General features: G+C 34.0%; 2 protein-coding genes across 3 annotated transcripts; both read left to right on the top strand.

The window, feature by feature from the left end:
• The first annotated feature begins 4801 nt into the window (after positions 1 to 4801).
• On the top strand, positions 4802 to 6796 carry LOC109011597 (two-component response regulator ARR9). The gene is made up of 5 exons (XM_018992865.2): positions 4802 to 5283; positions 5428 to 5531; positions 5645 to 5722; positions 6124 to 6194; positions 6296 to 6796. The coding sequence occupies exons 1-5, from the start codon at positions 5181 to 5183 to the stop codon at positions 6612 to 6614; spliced, it is 675 nt and encodes a 224-aa protein (XP_018848410.1). The 5' UTR covers positions 4802 to 5180; the 3' UTR covers positions 6615 to 6796.
• A 3277-nt stretch (positions 6797 to 10073) lies between these two features.
• LOC109011599 lies at positions 10074 to 14596 on the top strand. Of its 2 annotated transcripts, none has more exons than XM_018992868.1 (8): positions 10074 to 10159; positions 10407 to 10643; positions 11037 to 11142; positions 11518 to 11700; positions 13090 to 13578; positions 13976 to 14059; positions 14137 to 14204; positions 14338 to 14596. In XM_018992868.1, exons 2-7 carry the CDS (start codon positions 10596 to 10598, stop codon positions 14199 to 14201), a joined length of 975 nt encoding a protein of 324 aa, XP_018848413.1. In that variant the 5' UTR covers positions 10074 to 10159; positions 10407 to 10595; the 3' UTR covers positions 14202 to 14204; positions 14338 to 14596. The 2 variants fall into 2 exon arrangements, with proteins under 2 accessions (XP_018848413.1, XP_018848414.1); XM_018992869.1 differs by having other exon boundaries at positions 14137 to 14248.
• Positions 14597 to 14837: the final 241 nt, after the last annotated feature.

The following is a 14837-nucleotide window of genomic DNA, read 5'->3' as shown; positions in this document are numbered from 1 at the left end:
TATTAATTAAGATCGATCCACATAATGAGCATTAGATTGAACTTTATGGAACATGACATCGATACGCAAAAAAAAAAAAAACATAAAAAGTGTGACAGCTAGCAGCTCGATCAGTCAATAAAACTTCGGATTAATAACAGTATTAATGGGGCTGTACATGTAGAAAAAATGTGATGTGAAAATAATAATAATAATAATAATAATAATAATAATAATAATAATACAGTAAAGCTTTGATGGGGGGCTAAGCATTATCCATCAACCATCATAAGTAGCGATATTGGGCTTACATGGCCCCCGCAAAATAATCTCATATAATCTGAGCAATTGTGTGGATTATGTGTGACAGGTTGTACTATGTATTATAGTGTGTCAGGGAATCTTTCATATGAATTAGAGAACAAAAAATATATATATATATATACACCTGTTTTATTTAATTTAATTTAATTATTTAAGTGGGGTCATGGCAACCCGATCGAGGGGGAAAGAAAAGGAGAAAAACATTGAAGATTTAGGCAATATTGGCCCACTTAAATGTGCCTGTTCACTTTATAAACCCCGCATGTGGTACGTTTTCTTCATTTCGTGTGTACGAGTCTTATCTTCTTATAATTTATATGCATCCATTAGTAGATATATTACAAGATATGAGAGACGATTATGAAGATCTGCTCATGATTAAGGATATTTGACATTGGAGACGCATGCACACGAAAACAATATTAATATGTTTGGCATTATACTTCTAGAGGGTCAATTTTCAGCTTGACCCTTTTGAGTTTTGATGATTCTTGTGAAGAAACTTCACACCATTAAAAGACAAAAAAAGAATCGAATTCGTATCTGGGTTTAGTTAAACTTTGTCCATCAATCTTCAGTTTATCAAACTTTTCCTACCCGTTGTTTGAACAGCAAGTCAAATTTCACTAGTTTTTTTGGAAATTTTGCCCAACCTTTTTTTTTTTTTTTCAAAAAAATAAAAATAATAATAACGCAGGACAATATTGTATCAAAAGGTGATGGGGGAAAAGTAATGGTCCCTGCACAGCTACGGCCGGAATGATGAACGTGGAGGAACCGACGAATTATGTGTCCGCCAGTCTATTTTACCTTAAATCATTTTCACCGTTTAGATCTAATTTTGCGGTCAAACCGCGTTGTCTCCACAAATTATATATGCAATATTTATAATCTTAAAATGAGATAAAGGTTGGAACCTTTAGTCTAATTTTAAATTGAGTCTAATATCTAAATATTTAATTATTAAATTATTAAATTTATCTCAATTTAAAATCTCTTTACATGTGAGACCTGTAATATTTTTCAACTTAACACATATTTATAAGTGAAACCTATGACCTTTTTCAACTTTTTATAAAAAGTATTAAACTCATCTTAATATCTAAATACACTTTAAATTCAGTTTAGATGAGTCTCACATAACTTTCTCTACTATTCAACTCATTGTTATTCGTAAAAAATTGAGTTCAGCTTAACATTCAAACGCAATCTGCTCTCTCTTAAAAAAAAAGATTAATCTAAATTTACATTAAAAATTTTATATTTTTAATGATGGATTACACTATTTTTATATAAAAAATGTACAAATTATACATTCTAAAATTGTATTTGACATTGCTTAATTTCAATAGTGTCTTGCATTAGATCACTTATATTTTTCTATTTTCGTTGCTCTACAATTAGGTACCGTTTAGATAGTGAGTTAAGATGATATGAATTGAAATGCAAATTAAAAATTGAATCAAATATTATTAAAATATTAATTTTAAATATTATTATTGTTTTGATATTTAAAAAGTTAAATTATTTATTATATTTTATGTAAAAATTTTAAAAAATTATAACGATGAGATGAGATATAAAACACTTTTATTATCCAAACCGACCTTATAGTCATTATTCACCTTATTATTTTATTCAGAAATCATGTACTTTGAATTTTAACACGTATTAAAAAGAAGAAAAATCATACAATTTTTTTTTTTTTTTTGTTTCTGTTTGTTGCTAAGATTCATGTCCGCCCATAGTAATGGTTCTTTAACATCAATATAATATTGGCATTTGTCGGTAAAGAAAACAAATATATATAGTAGTGGTGAAACCTGAAGTGAATTAAAGTCAATATCGGTTTCGTTTTGCTTTCTTAATTACATCACATGCAATATAAATCACAACACTTCGAATCTAATAATTTCAATCCAGAAGAAGTTTGCTTTAAATTAAAGTTTAACAGGAAAAAATAAAAATTAAAAAGTTCCTCTTCAAGCCAAACAGCCATCATCGATCACTGTGGCATATAGGGCCCTCTCATTTTTTTCAAAGAGTGATCATGATGGAAAAATTTAGAAAGATAGAAGGGTTACTTCGTTCTTAAAGATGTAACTCGCATTAAATTAATAAATTGAATTATTCTACTCAACATCTATACAGTCTAAACCATATATTTATTTACGAGGGAGGAAAAAGTTTAGAAAATTAATTTTTAAAAAAGCCAAACCTCTAAAAGTCTTATATTGATAAGAAAACTTTAATACGATTCATTAATTGTCAATACTATAATAATTACAAGCCCATCAACAAATACGACATTGTATCGGAAATAATAAGCATTGGTAGGAGATATCAACAACAACAAAAAAAAAAAAAAAAATGCATTGGTAGGAAACCTGAGGGCATTCGGTGCCTACTTTCTCAACGCTTACCTTCTCAACAATTATTTCGGCCATTTTGCTTTTTTTCAAATACAAGCATTTACTTGGTTTATTAGCATTTTAGTTATATTTTGGCAGGCCGACAATGCTGAAATGATAATGAATCAAATTCAAAATGATCCCACCAAATGAGTGCCATCTAATTAAATTTAAAATAATAATAAGATAAATATTTTAGATATTTTAACTATAAAGAGATTTTATAAAAATAAATTCATAAATTAACTTAACTTGATGTGTTTGTTAGATCTATAAGTAATATAAAAAAATAGTTTTATAATTTAATGTATTATATTAAATTATGTCAATGTGTAGATTTATTTTTATATAATATTTTTATGACTACAATATTTCCCTAAAAACAAGACTGCATAGTATTATAGCTTGGATGATATATACTGTAAATAAGATATGAGAGTATTTTGTTAAGAATATAATACAAATAATTAAATCTACATCTTTCTGTCATCTTAAGATTTTGAGACAAGTGACGATTTCACATGATATCAGAACACATGTATTGAGTTTTTGAACATTGACTCTACGTTTTACTTCATTTAATTAAATATTTTACGTGTTGGGTTATCCATTGAAAAGAATTCTTACTCACACGTGAGAGAAAATATTAAAAATATAATATAAATAATTAAATCTACATATTTCCATCAGCTGAAGTTGTTGGGAAATGTGGTAATTTCACATATTTTATATTATGTTTTACTAAATTTGTTATATTTAAGGATAATGCTAGCCCTCCCACTGACATTATTTTGTTTTTGTTTTTTATTTCATGATTAAGAAAATATTTTGTAATGATGTTGTGAATTTTAAAAAAATATATTTAAAAATGTTAAAAAAATACATGTAAAAAAAGTAAAACAAAACACACTAAAATAACTAGTAGGAACTAGCGTTTGCTGTAGTGCCGCCCTAAAAATTAAGGAAAATGATACTCTCATTATTGGTTCTTAGAACTCGATGTTACCGCTAAAATTTTTTATTTTATTTTTTAATTTCTCTTTTTACTTAGTGATTAAAAAATATATTTTTAATAATATTGTGTTTTTTTTAAATATTTAAAGTGTAAAAAAATATATGTCTAAAAGATAACAAAAAAGAAGAAAGCCAATTATACTAATGGTAGCTCCTGGGAGCGGTGGACGTAATACTGTCCTATATTTGAAGGTGCAATTTATAGATTTGGTGAAGTGAAAGATATATAGGAAATAAATTGATGTTTGGTAATAATTTTTATCTCATCTTATATCATTTTATTTTATTTATAAATATCATTAAAATTAATCATTATAATTTTTCAAAACTTTCAAAAGAAAAATAAAAACTAATTCAAATTTTTCAAATTTTAAAATAAAAATAATATTATAATAATATTTTACTTTTACAATATTTTTTATTCAATTTATTCTCTCATTTTTCAAAATTTAAAAAATACTTAACTCAAATCTTACTATTATTTTTAAAATTTGTATATAGATGTCATTTCTGAAGCCGCCCTTATTTTCTTAAAATTTAAAATAAAATGAAGGATGGATGGGCATACAATGGGTAATGGACCGGGTTAGATTTTATTGGCAGATTTGCAGTTGGTTCAGATGCATGAATGTATGGTATGGATGATGGGGGAATGGTTACATTAAAGAAGGAAGGATGGATGGATGGGATGGGTATGGAGATGGGGATGGGGATGGGGATGGGCATGGGAAGCAAATCTTTAAAAGGGAATCAAAGAGAAATTGCCTTCTCTTTGGCAAATGGCACCAGTCTCGCCCACCTGCTCAAGATACGGTAAGCGCCACATGATTTCACACCCCTGTGGGAAAAAGGCACCTCTGCTGACCTCACCTGTATCTCATTGGGGATTTTTCTGGGTCCCACTCGCTTCCTCCTTCTCTTACCCACCTCCCCCACATCTCTCTCACTTCCTCGCCCCCCAACCCTTTCTCCTTTTGCTTTGATACAAAAAATAAAAAATAAAAAAAACGTTTTTTTTTTCCTGTCTATCTTTTAGTATAAATAAAGCCCACCTCCCATCAACTTAAAAAATACTCGCAAGGATTTTTTTTTGTTGTTTCTATATTCTTTTATTATTTGTTGTTTTATTATTTCTTTCTTCTTTAATAAGTCGCTTGTTTTGCCTTGCTTGACTTGTAATTCAAAATCAAGTTGGCAATTTTGGAAGATTTGGGATGAAATCTGGTCGGATCTTGCTTTGTGGGACGTAGATTTTGGTGGGTCTTTATTTCAATACAAAGCTCTCTTCTTCATTTCTCCTCCTCCTCACGAATCCGACTACCAAAGGAGAAAGTAACAGAGAGACAAAACAGTTCCCAGTTCCTGCAAATCCTCCTGCTTCTTAACAGCTTCCACAATACTCTCTTCTGCTCCTGTGGCTTTGGCTTTGATCTTGGGTCTTTAATTGGTGCAATGGGCATGTCTACCGAGTCGCAGTTTCATGTTTTGGCTGTTGATGACAGCATCATAGATAGAAAGCTTATTGAGAGGCTCCTCAAGACCTCATCATATCAAGGTACTTTCTAGGTGGCCAAACATTGACAGCAGCTTCTCAAGAGTTCTGAGAAAAATAATTGTCCTCGTGGATTATTGCTTCTTTGTTTGTGTTTTGCCTTTTATTTCTGGTTTCGATTCTTACAAACACCTTTTTTAATGGCAGTTACTACGGTTGATTCTGGTACCAAGGCTCTAGAATTTCTGGGTTTGCATGAAGATGACCAAAGCAACCCAGAAACACCTTCTGTTTCTCCAAACAATCATCAGGTATGATTCGTTTTAGTCCTCTCTCGGTGTATTAGGTTCCCTTTCCTGCTACGTTCCTATCGTTTCCTTCACTTCTGGGATTCTGAATTTCTTTGGTTTTTGTGTATTTCCAGGAAGTGGAAGTGAATCTTATTATTACAGACTACTGTATGCCTGGCATGACAGGCTATGATTTGCTCAGGAAAATCAAGGTATGCTTTTTGTTACTATTGTTTTGTATTCTTTCTCATTCATCTAATATTCTCCCCTTTTTCTCAATCTTCCCCATTGAGATCATTTTATCTTTCTCGAAACACCAGTCATTGTCTAAACTTTCCAAATTGAAATTCTGCATTCCAAATTTATATGCTTTTGAAAGTTCCCATCTGGGTCCTTGTGTCAGCACTTGCTCAAAGAAAATCTCTTGGCATATTTTCCCACCTGCTTTTCACCCAGACAAATCTGTTCATGATATTCCAAAGATTTCTTGCTTTCTCATGGGTCTTTGTCATGTCATCTGTTTTAGAGACATACATTTCAACTCCTCTGTGCATACTTTTCCGCAAGCACATACAAACCCAATAAACTTATTGGATTTGCTCTCGTTTGACAGGAGTCTTCATCCCTGAGAGACATACCAGTGGTGATTATGTCATCCGAGAATGTGCCGTCAAGGATCAGCAGGTAATAGGAGAAAAAATGAAGATAATTGGATTCCTCTTTTTTTTGGGGATTTGGAAATCGATTCCTGAATTCAACTAATTAACGTGTATGATTGGTAACAGATGCTTGGAAGAAGGAGCAGAAGAATTTTTCTTGAAGCCAGTTCGACTATCAGATGTGAATAGGCTTAGGCCTCATATGATGAAAACAAAGTTGAAGGATCCCAAACAAGAGAATGAAGAAAACAAAGAAGAATCGGGAAAGCCAGAGTCTCGATCACAAGAAGAAAAAGAAGAGCAGCAACAACACCACCACCAGCAGCAACTCCACCACCTCCCGCAACAACAACATTCCAACAGTAACAAGAGGAAGGCCTTGGAAGAAGGGCTTTCTCCCGATAGAACAAGACCCAGATACAGTGGCCTCACCACTGTGGTCTGATAATTAATCATGGAAAATAATCTCCCCTTTGATCCGAACATATGTAATTTTTATGGTTTTTTTTTCTTTTTTCTTTTTTTAAATCTAAATTTTACGCTGGGTAATACAGACCCCAATAGGAGTGTAGACTGTAGAGAGGGTTGTTTCATGTATACCTTTTACATGGAAATATTTTGTTCCAATTTTGTTTTGCTAATCTTAAACTAAAAGGAAAAAAAAAAGGATTAGAAATAACTCGATCGCCGTCTCAAAATTTGAGAAGTTTGGAGCTTCTGTTTTTGTTTTTTTGTTTGATATACATTCGGGGAAGCGTTTTCGAACCCAAGACCTCTCTTTTGGAGACTCTGGGCTTATGCCAATCAAGCTATAGTCCTTTAGAGCTTTTAGAGCCATATATTTGATTTCATTTTTGTTGGGTACAGGCCATTTCAATTAAAATCCAATCCCGATAGATGTCATGTATCGTTTTGCTCCAAGAAGCCAACTCTCTTATCCATTCTTAACTTCTGCGGAGACAAGAAGACATGCGTCAATTGGCATGGAATTGGGCACGTTTTCTGCTGCATGAAGCTTTCCCCACCTCTCAATGGATTTGGGCACATTCTGCACTTTGCTGTTCTCTGTCTCTAATGTCCGAATTCTGTCCGTACATTGAATTGACTCATTCAACCAGAAGCTCGTGTAATATCTTTCAGTTTACGGAGAGATCAAGAAAGCATAATCTGCTCAAGTTTCCTGAATCTTGTCCTCACTGAGTTAACTCATTCAAAACCCAATATTGGTTTCAAACGTGAGCTACATAGCCTACACGTAAAAAATGCTCTTAATTTGGTGTGCATGCACACAAGGGACTTTATATGTTTGCACGATCGTATTTTGTAATCAAGATCGTGAGGATATAGAACGACCGAATTCCCCAAACACGGAACTGTTCAAACTTAGAAAGATCAAAGAAGAAACTAAAGATGGCCAAATCAATCTTTACAAGTTACGGGACTCCTAAAAAGAGTGGTTGTCACTTTCTACTGGGCCTGATACTAAAGAGTTTGTTACGGACCCAATCTCAATATATGGCCCATTTAGATGACTCTTGTTCTATTTCATTGTTTTGAAAAGGCCCAATGAATTGGAATCTCTCGGTGCTAAAACCCTGCAAGGCCCATCATCTCTCCCTAAACTGAAAGATGTCACATGATCAGCTTCTGTAATGGCCTGATCTGTGTCAGTAGTAATAATGGTGGTCGTAATCGTACAGTTTATTTTGTGAAGAAATAGCATTGGGGAACTTGAAATGCTGAACGATACTAGCTAGCTTCAATGAAGAGGCCTTCGTTGGTGGAGAATGAACGTTACACATCTTGAGGTTGAGGATTAAACGTTGAGCATTGATAGGTGGAGAAGGGTTGTACTTGCTGGAGTCATTGAGAAGTACTTCAGCCAGTCGACATCTTCATGGAGCATTGTCTTGACATGGATGGGTTGAAGGAGGTGATTATGTCCTTTGAATGTTAATGATGAGAGATTTCACCACCTTTTTGCTTGTTCCTGATAAATCATGAGACTCTTCATATGACCGACCAAACATCCTATTCACATCGTTCGATCAATCCGAAGTTCACATTAATTGTGCAACTACAAGATCAGAAATCACTCTGTACAGATTTCACCACCTTTTTGCTTGTTATTACCACAAGATCCGACTCTTCATGTGGTAATAACACAACTTGTTTAATTAGTTAAAGGCTAGCTCAAGAACACCAAAGTACAGCAAGCAATGCAGTATTCTTGAAACTCATTAATGGTGTTAAATATTTATGGTGCGATTTGAATGTGGGACATGATGCGCCTTGTTATTTTATGCAAATTACGTACGTACTTTTGCTATTTTTGTTTCCTAGTGCTGTTGACATTGAAGTAATGCTTCGATCATGTACGTAGAAGACTACTTTTATGAAGTCAAAAAAGAAGTTATTTAAAGCAGCTTTCTGGATGGCTAGTATCTATTAATTTGTTGTTTTGCACATGCTGGAAGGAAGAACCCGGCATAGTATCAAGCTTTAATTTACAGTGAGCAATTTCAACGTGCCGGCCTGGACATGATAATCTGGATCTCAAGCCAAAAAAGTCGAATATACAGTGAGCAAGAAGGAAGAACAAACAACCCAGCTGCCATCTTAAACAAGCTAGAGTCTAGACTAGAATGAGAGGTGGAAGTGACATACCATGCGTCTTTCGACGGAGATAATTAGAGACAACGACCCGAAAAGTCCCCCCTAATCCAATTAAAAGCTTGACTATACCATGCTCATGACGAATATCAGACTGCTCCTTCACTATCAAAATAGAAAGAGTATGGTCAAGATCCCGGATCGATTGACAACACATTTATTTTTTATTAAGAAAACTAAGGATTAAATCCCCTCCCCATGTATAAAAAAAAATAGATAGAATATGGGGCGGCCTACCAAATTATTATTTTTTCTGTACAAGTATATTAATCGTGTTACCATATATCTATGTTTTGATAAATTTTATATATATGGACGAAATTTTTAATTTCCAAAGCCGGCTTTGTCATACTAAATAATATTATATATTTATATGAATTTATTACTAATAATAATAAAAGAAACTGCTACTCTGTTTCTCCATATATAGTTGTAAGAGTCACTTTGTCCTATTAATTAATGTGTGCTTGGTGCGGCGTGGTTTATTAAAAAAATAAAAAATATATATTTAAAATAAGATAATGTTCGAAAACATAAAAAAAAAATATTGAAATTCTAAATCCTCTCTATATTTTTTATGTATATATTTTTATTTTTATACTAAGTCACGGGAGACCACGAAATAAAATGAATTGTATAATTGAAAGAAAAATTCTAGACATAAACTTCATACCTTGCGCACTTATTTAAAAATATATCATTTTATCTTTTTAGTCACGTAATGAAAATGATTTCAAATATATTTATACGTAAAATATAATAAAAAGATAAAATGATATGTTTTTAAGTGAATATATAAAATATAAAGCTTATGAATAGTACTGCTATAATTGAAGAATATAAAAAGAAAAATATTCAAATTCTATATTCTCCTTTATTTTTTATATTTATATTTATATTTTTTTAATAAATCACACAATATACCGAAAAGGGGCACAATAGGATTACTCTTGAGCCGCCACAACCGCAATAAGTTGGCTAGAAAATTTGACAGAGAGGCATTTGACCAAGAATTGACCGTAACGAACCAGTAATTTGAATCAATCATTATCATTATTGTTATTAATTATAAATATAATCGTGGATCCGGATGGTAACGATGATGATTGCCAAAGCACCTGATCTGATCTCTCTTAACTGTGGACCCCGCACTCCACACGTGTCACTATTCCACGCAACATCTTTTATACTTGCTAAAAAGTTGATCAAAACTTTCCACCATATATAAACCCGAAAACAAAATAAAAAGGCAGACGGTGCTTCGTCACCTTCCCATTCCTCTCTCTCTCAAACTTAATCGAATCTACTCCGATTCCGGTAAGATCGATCAATTCCCCGAATTGCTCCAAGAATCTCTCAGTTTTTGTTTTTATAGTTCCTATTTAATTTTGTGCGTTTATCTAAATTCGTATTTTCCTATCGTTTTATCTCTAAAATCTGTGGGTTTTGGTGGCTTGATGAAACCCTTGAATTTATGTCACTTTATAGTTTTTGTCGTGTAATTTTGTTGTGATCTTGTCCGTGATATTGAGATTCTTGTTTTTTTTGTATCGTTACGGATTAGGTTACATGATTATTCCGTGTGTATGATGATGATTTCGAAAAGCTGAAGTGGAGGAGCATCAGCGTGCAAAATAAGCTCTCAATAAGTTCACAGGATTATTTTCTGTAGCATTAGGACTTCTTATTATTATTGTTGTTCGTAGCGTTCTTACGCTAGCGTTGTTTTAGTACGGTGGAGCTCCCTCGAAACATGTCGAGCGGACCCGTTAGAAGGGTCTCGCGGCAAGATATACAGCTGGTAAGCTATTATTCTGCTTTAATTCTAACATTCTTGATTTTTTTATGTTTTTATTTCCCGAAAGATTTAAGTAGTAAAGCAATCATATCGGTATATATATTCGTCTTTAATTGCTCCTTTGAATTCTGATGATTTGCTTGTCAATTCCATCCTTAAGCATGTGCCTTGCATAATTCATTTTGATGAAGCTAGTTTGATAGAGATTCTTCTATCACTTTGGAGGAGGAAAATAGTAGTGTACCTTGAACACAATCTTCTCTTTGTTTTTCTTTTATTTCTTTTATGTGTGTAAGATACAAGAAGTTCCTTCCATCATTTTTGGTCCGTATTTATGTTATAAAAATACTCAGCTATTTTGATATTTTCTTTGGGGCTATATATGCCTATTTTCAGGTGCAAAATCTTATAGAACGATGCCTTCAGCTATACATGAACCGGAGGGAAGTTGTGGAAACACTATTGGATCAAGCAAAGATAGAGCCTGGTTTTACCGAACTCGGTAACCCTTTCTTTCATATTCATTGCTCAATTAATCAAGCTGTATATACCTCATTTAATTATGCTATAGTTTTACCAAATAAGTTTGACTTGCGAACTTGAAAACAATGTTGTATCTAAAAAGAACCTTTTGCCTGCGCTCTGTCGGGAGTTATGTACTTCTGGAAGCTTACAGCTCATGTCTTTTATATATTGAAACTAGTTGTACTAGTGATCCATGTATCAATGAGGGGAAATAATGCATTTTTAACATCAGATAATTAATTTCAGAAATCTGAAAGCAATTTTCCAACATTAAATACCATTTATGTTAAGAGTCATACATTTTCGTTGTGTCCTAACCTTTGCAAAGATGGAATTTTTTCTTGCCTTTCAGTTTGGCAGAAGCTTGAAGAAGAAAATCGAGAATTCTTCAGGGCTTATTATCTTAGATTGATGGTGAAGAACCAAATAGCTGAATTCAACAGGTTGCTTGAGCAACAGGTGCAGTTAATGCGTCAGATGCACCCAACTGGAATTTCTTCGATGGCTACTTCTAATGGATCTCATATTTCACCTTGTAAGACCATAGTTACATTCATTACTTGTGATAATCCATATTTTGTAGATGCCCCTTTTTCTCTGTGGGCGTACTTATTGTTTGGTAGTGTACATAGCTTTTAGTTTTTGTATGTTGCAGTTATGCGTTGACGGTTTGTGATCAGTGTTGATCTTGTTCTTTTTCTTATTTATTCTCTAGTGCAATCCAAAGCCTTTTTGTTGCCTCATTGAAGAACCTCAAAACACATGCATTGCCTGGAACCTCGGTCCCCAAATTAAGACCAGAAAAAGCCAAAAGCCTTTTCCTGCTGATACCTTTTGGCTTTTTGTTTTCTTGTCCTTGGACAAGTACAATTTTCTCTGTAACTTATTATTGTACTTTTCCCATCAATCTAGTTTTGAGGTCATGGGGCACATTAAGAAATAGGATTTCTTGACTGCAAATTTCTTTGTCAATATTTCTTTTTGTAGGGTTGATCTATTGTTTACTTGTGCACTAGAATTGCACCTAACTTTTAGCTCTTTAATAAGTTTTCTTAGTAATAATAATAGAGTTGTGTAAGTTATCATATTTGTAACTGGTCCACAAATCTTCCTATTCAAATGAATTGCTAGGCTTGTAGTTGAGTTGAAAATTTGTGAAGGGAAAGGTGAAGATTGCTGGCTATGGTAGTGAAAAATGCTGCACTTTCATATGAATATATTTGTTTGGCAGTAGCATTCTGGTGCTATTTATGCCTCCCTTCCCAACATAATCAAATAGTTTTTCCCCCAAAGGTGAACATCTCATAATGCCAGACTTTATACTGTTGCTAATGGTTTGTCCAAAAGCAGGACTAATTGTTGGCAGTATAGATGCCACAACATCCTGTCCGGACAGTATCCTATTAAGAGTTTAAAAAGGTGGTAATAATACTGCACTGGTTTTCTTATTTAATGCGTGGTTGTTCAGGAGAAAAGAAGAATAACAAAAGTAAAAGCTACGGCTTTTCAATTGATGAGGTGTACTTGCACAAACTGAACAACTTTTTTTCAGTTGATAATTTGTAAAGAACAGGCAGAAAGCTGTTGGTTAAGGTGATGAGAAAAGTGACAATTGCATGCGATGTAAGTAAAGACATGAAGCCAAGTTCACGTAATGGGGCATGTGCCCTTTCTTTTTGGGGGTGGGTGCGGGGAGGCAAATGGGAGCTAAAATCATTTGGCCTTCTCCTTGTAACACAAGGTTAAATTTGTTGAAAATTTCCATTCTGTAATCTGGGATGGATTTGCAGGATGGCCTTTGTAAGCTCTCCTGTAAAATGTTTTCCAGGAAAGATCATGTTAGTAGTTTGTTTCAAGTTACACAAGTGTTTTAGGTTGTTAAACTTCCATCAGATTGGAAATTAATAGTTACTTTGTTTGATAGTGCACACGAACTCAAGTGGCTATGCCCCTGAGCATACAGTACCAGCTGTGAAGTCAGAGAACATCCACCACCCTATTGGTTCCGGTTTATCTAATGCATTTACTAATGGAGGATCACTTTTGCACCCAAGTATGCATGCTGCCATTCAAATGTCTGCTCATTCTAGTCGGATTGATGTCCCACCAAATATGCTATCAGCACAGAGCTTAAATGTGGGTATGATTCAAGGAATAAATGGGGGGATGATCAAATCAGAAACAGGATATTCAGGCAGTTCCCCTTACATGTTTGATTCAGATGGAAATGCCCCAGAAGTGCGTCCAACAATTGGGGATGCATCTGTTGCTTCTTTCACCAGCGTAGAGTCCAACTCACAACCCCTGCCTGAATCAGTTCTGGATGCAGACACCAGTTCTTTTGGACTTCTACTCCAGATTCCTCGAATTTTCAGTCTCTCGGACTTGACAGAGGACTTTTCTCAGAGTTCTGGTCTGCTCTCTCTCTCTCTCTCTCTATATATATATATTATATTGGCTTAAGATTGCTGTCCCAGTCAATGAGGCGGCTGGAACTCCGCCAATTATGGTGGAGTAAAATTAAATGGTTAATAAAATCATCTAAAGGAATCAACAATTAGCCAAAAACATAGAATTAAAAAAACACACGATAGTCTGCTGGGTGGAAGCTGATTGGGTAATGAGTTCAGTCGATGATGTCAATTCATAGTTGGCCCTTACTTGTGTCCACGATTTTTTAACGTAGCTTTAATTAAGTTGCATGGGGGTTCTTGTTTAGTAGTAGAACATGTGTGCATGTGCCTCTGTAGTTTAATCGTATAAAAAACATTTTATTTATAGTATTGATGTTATAGATCTAAAAATGTCAGATATTCTGGAGAGTTACCCTCGCTCGCCCTACCTGGGAACAGATTCTGAGAACTTCCTTGATTCTCGCGAAAGAGGAGAACAAGGTTAGATTGTTGCCACATATTTCATGTTTGAATCATTTTGAAAAGATGGAAACGGATAATGGTTTGTTGGCCTTCAGGTGACAATAGAAGGTTGGACACTATATCAGAAGGCTTGAGCTATGAAGACTTTGGGAGTGAATAGTGGGTAAGCTGATGCTGCTTTTTTAGGAAAAAGAAAATATTTTTGAGGTACTTAGATGTTTTCAAAGCATATTGGTATTTTCTCAAATGTTAAATGACTTGTCAACTCTCTATGACGATGCGGTTTGTTTCTTCAGGTCTAACAGCAAAATCTCAAGGAAAGAAGCGTTTGTACATATCATTTTATAACTGGAGCAACCAGATTTTAAACTCCTCGAAGGCATTGATTGGTGTGTAGAAGTTCATGCAACTATTTTTTTTTTTATCGTGTATTGATAAAAGATTCGACACTCTGTGTGCTTTTTCAGTCTAGTTTTCTAGGAAAATACCTCTCTCCCCCAGAAGGGGAAAAATTAAAAGAAATAAACGTAAATGGGCTTTTGGTGACAATGAGAATTCGTGGAGGTGATCTTACGGCAATCTTTGTCGAAGAAACGAATACTGGTACTTCCGCCGTACATGTGGAGGACTTAAACAATGCTTTTCCATAGAATGAGAGGTTGTAAACGTTGACAAAGATATTTTGAAGCAACTGAAGATCAAAAACTCCTTCCAAGAAAGGACGACGTGGACCTTGCAAGAAAGGACAGCCTGCTTTGGGCCACAAAAGAAAAATTAGATATATTCTAATCAAGCC

The sequence above is a fragment of the Juglans regia genome, chromosome 3 (genome assembly GCF_001411555.2).
Source record: "Juglans regia cultivar Chandler chromosome 3, Walnut 2.0, whole genome shotgun sequence".
In the NCBI taxonomy this organism is placed as follows: Eukaryota; Viridiplantae; Streptophyta; class Magnoliopsida; order Fagales; family Juglandaceae; genus Juglans; species Juglans regia.
Note: the sequence above shows the minus strand (reverse complement) of the source record. Positions and strands in the feature narration are given on the sequence as shown.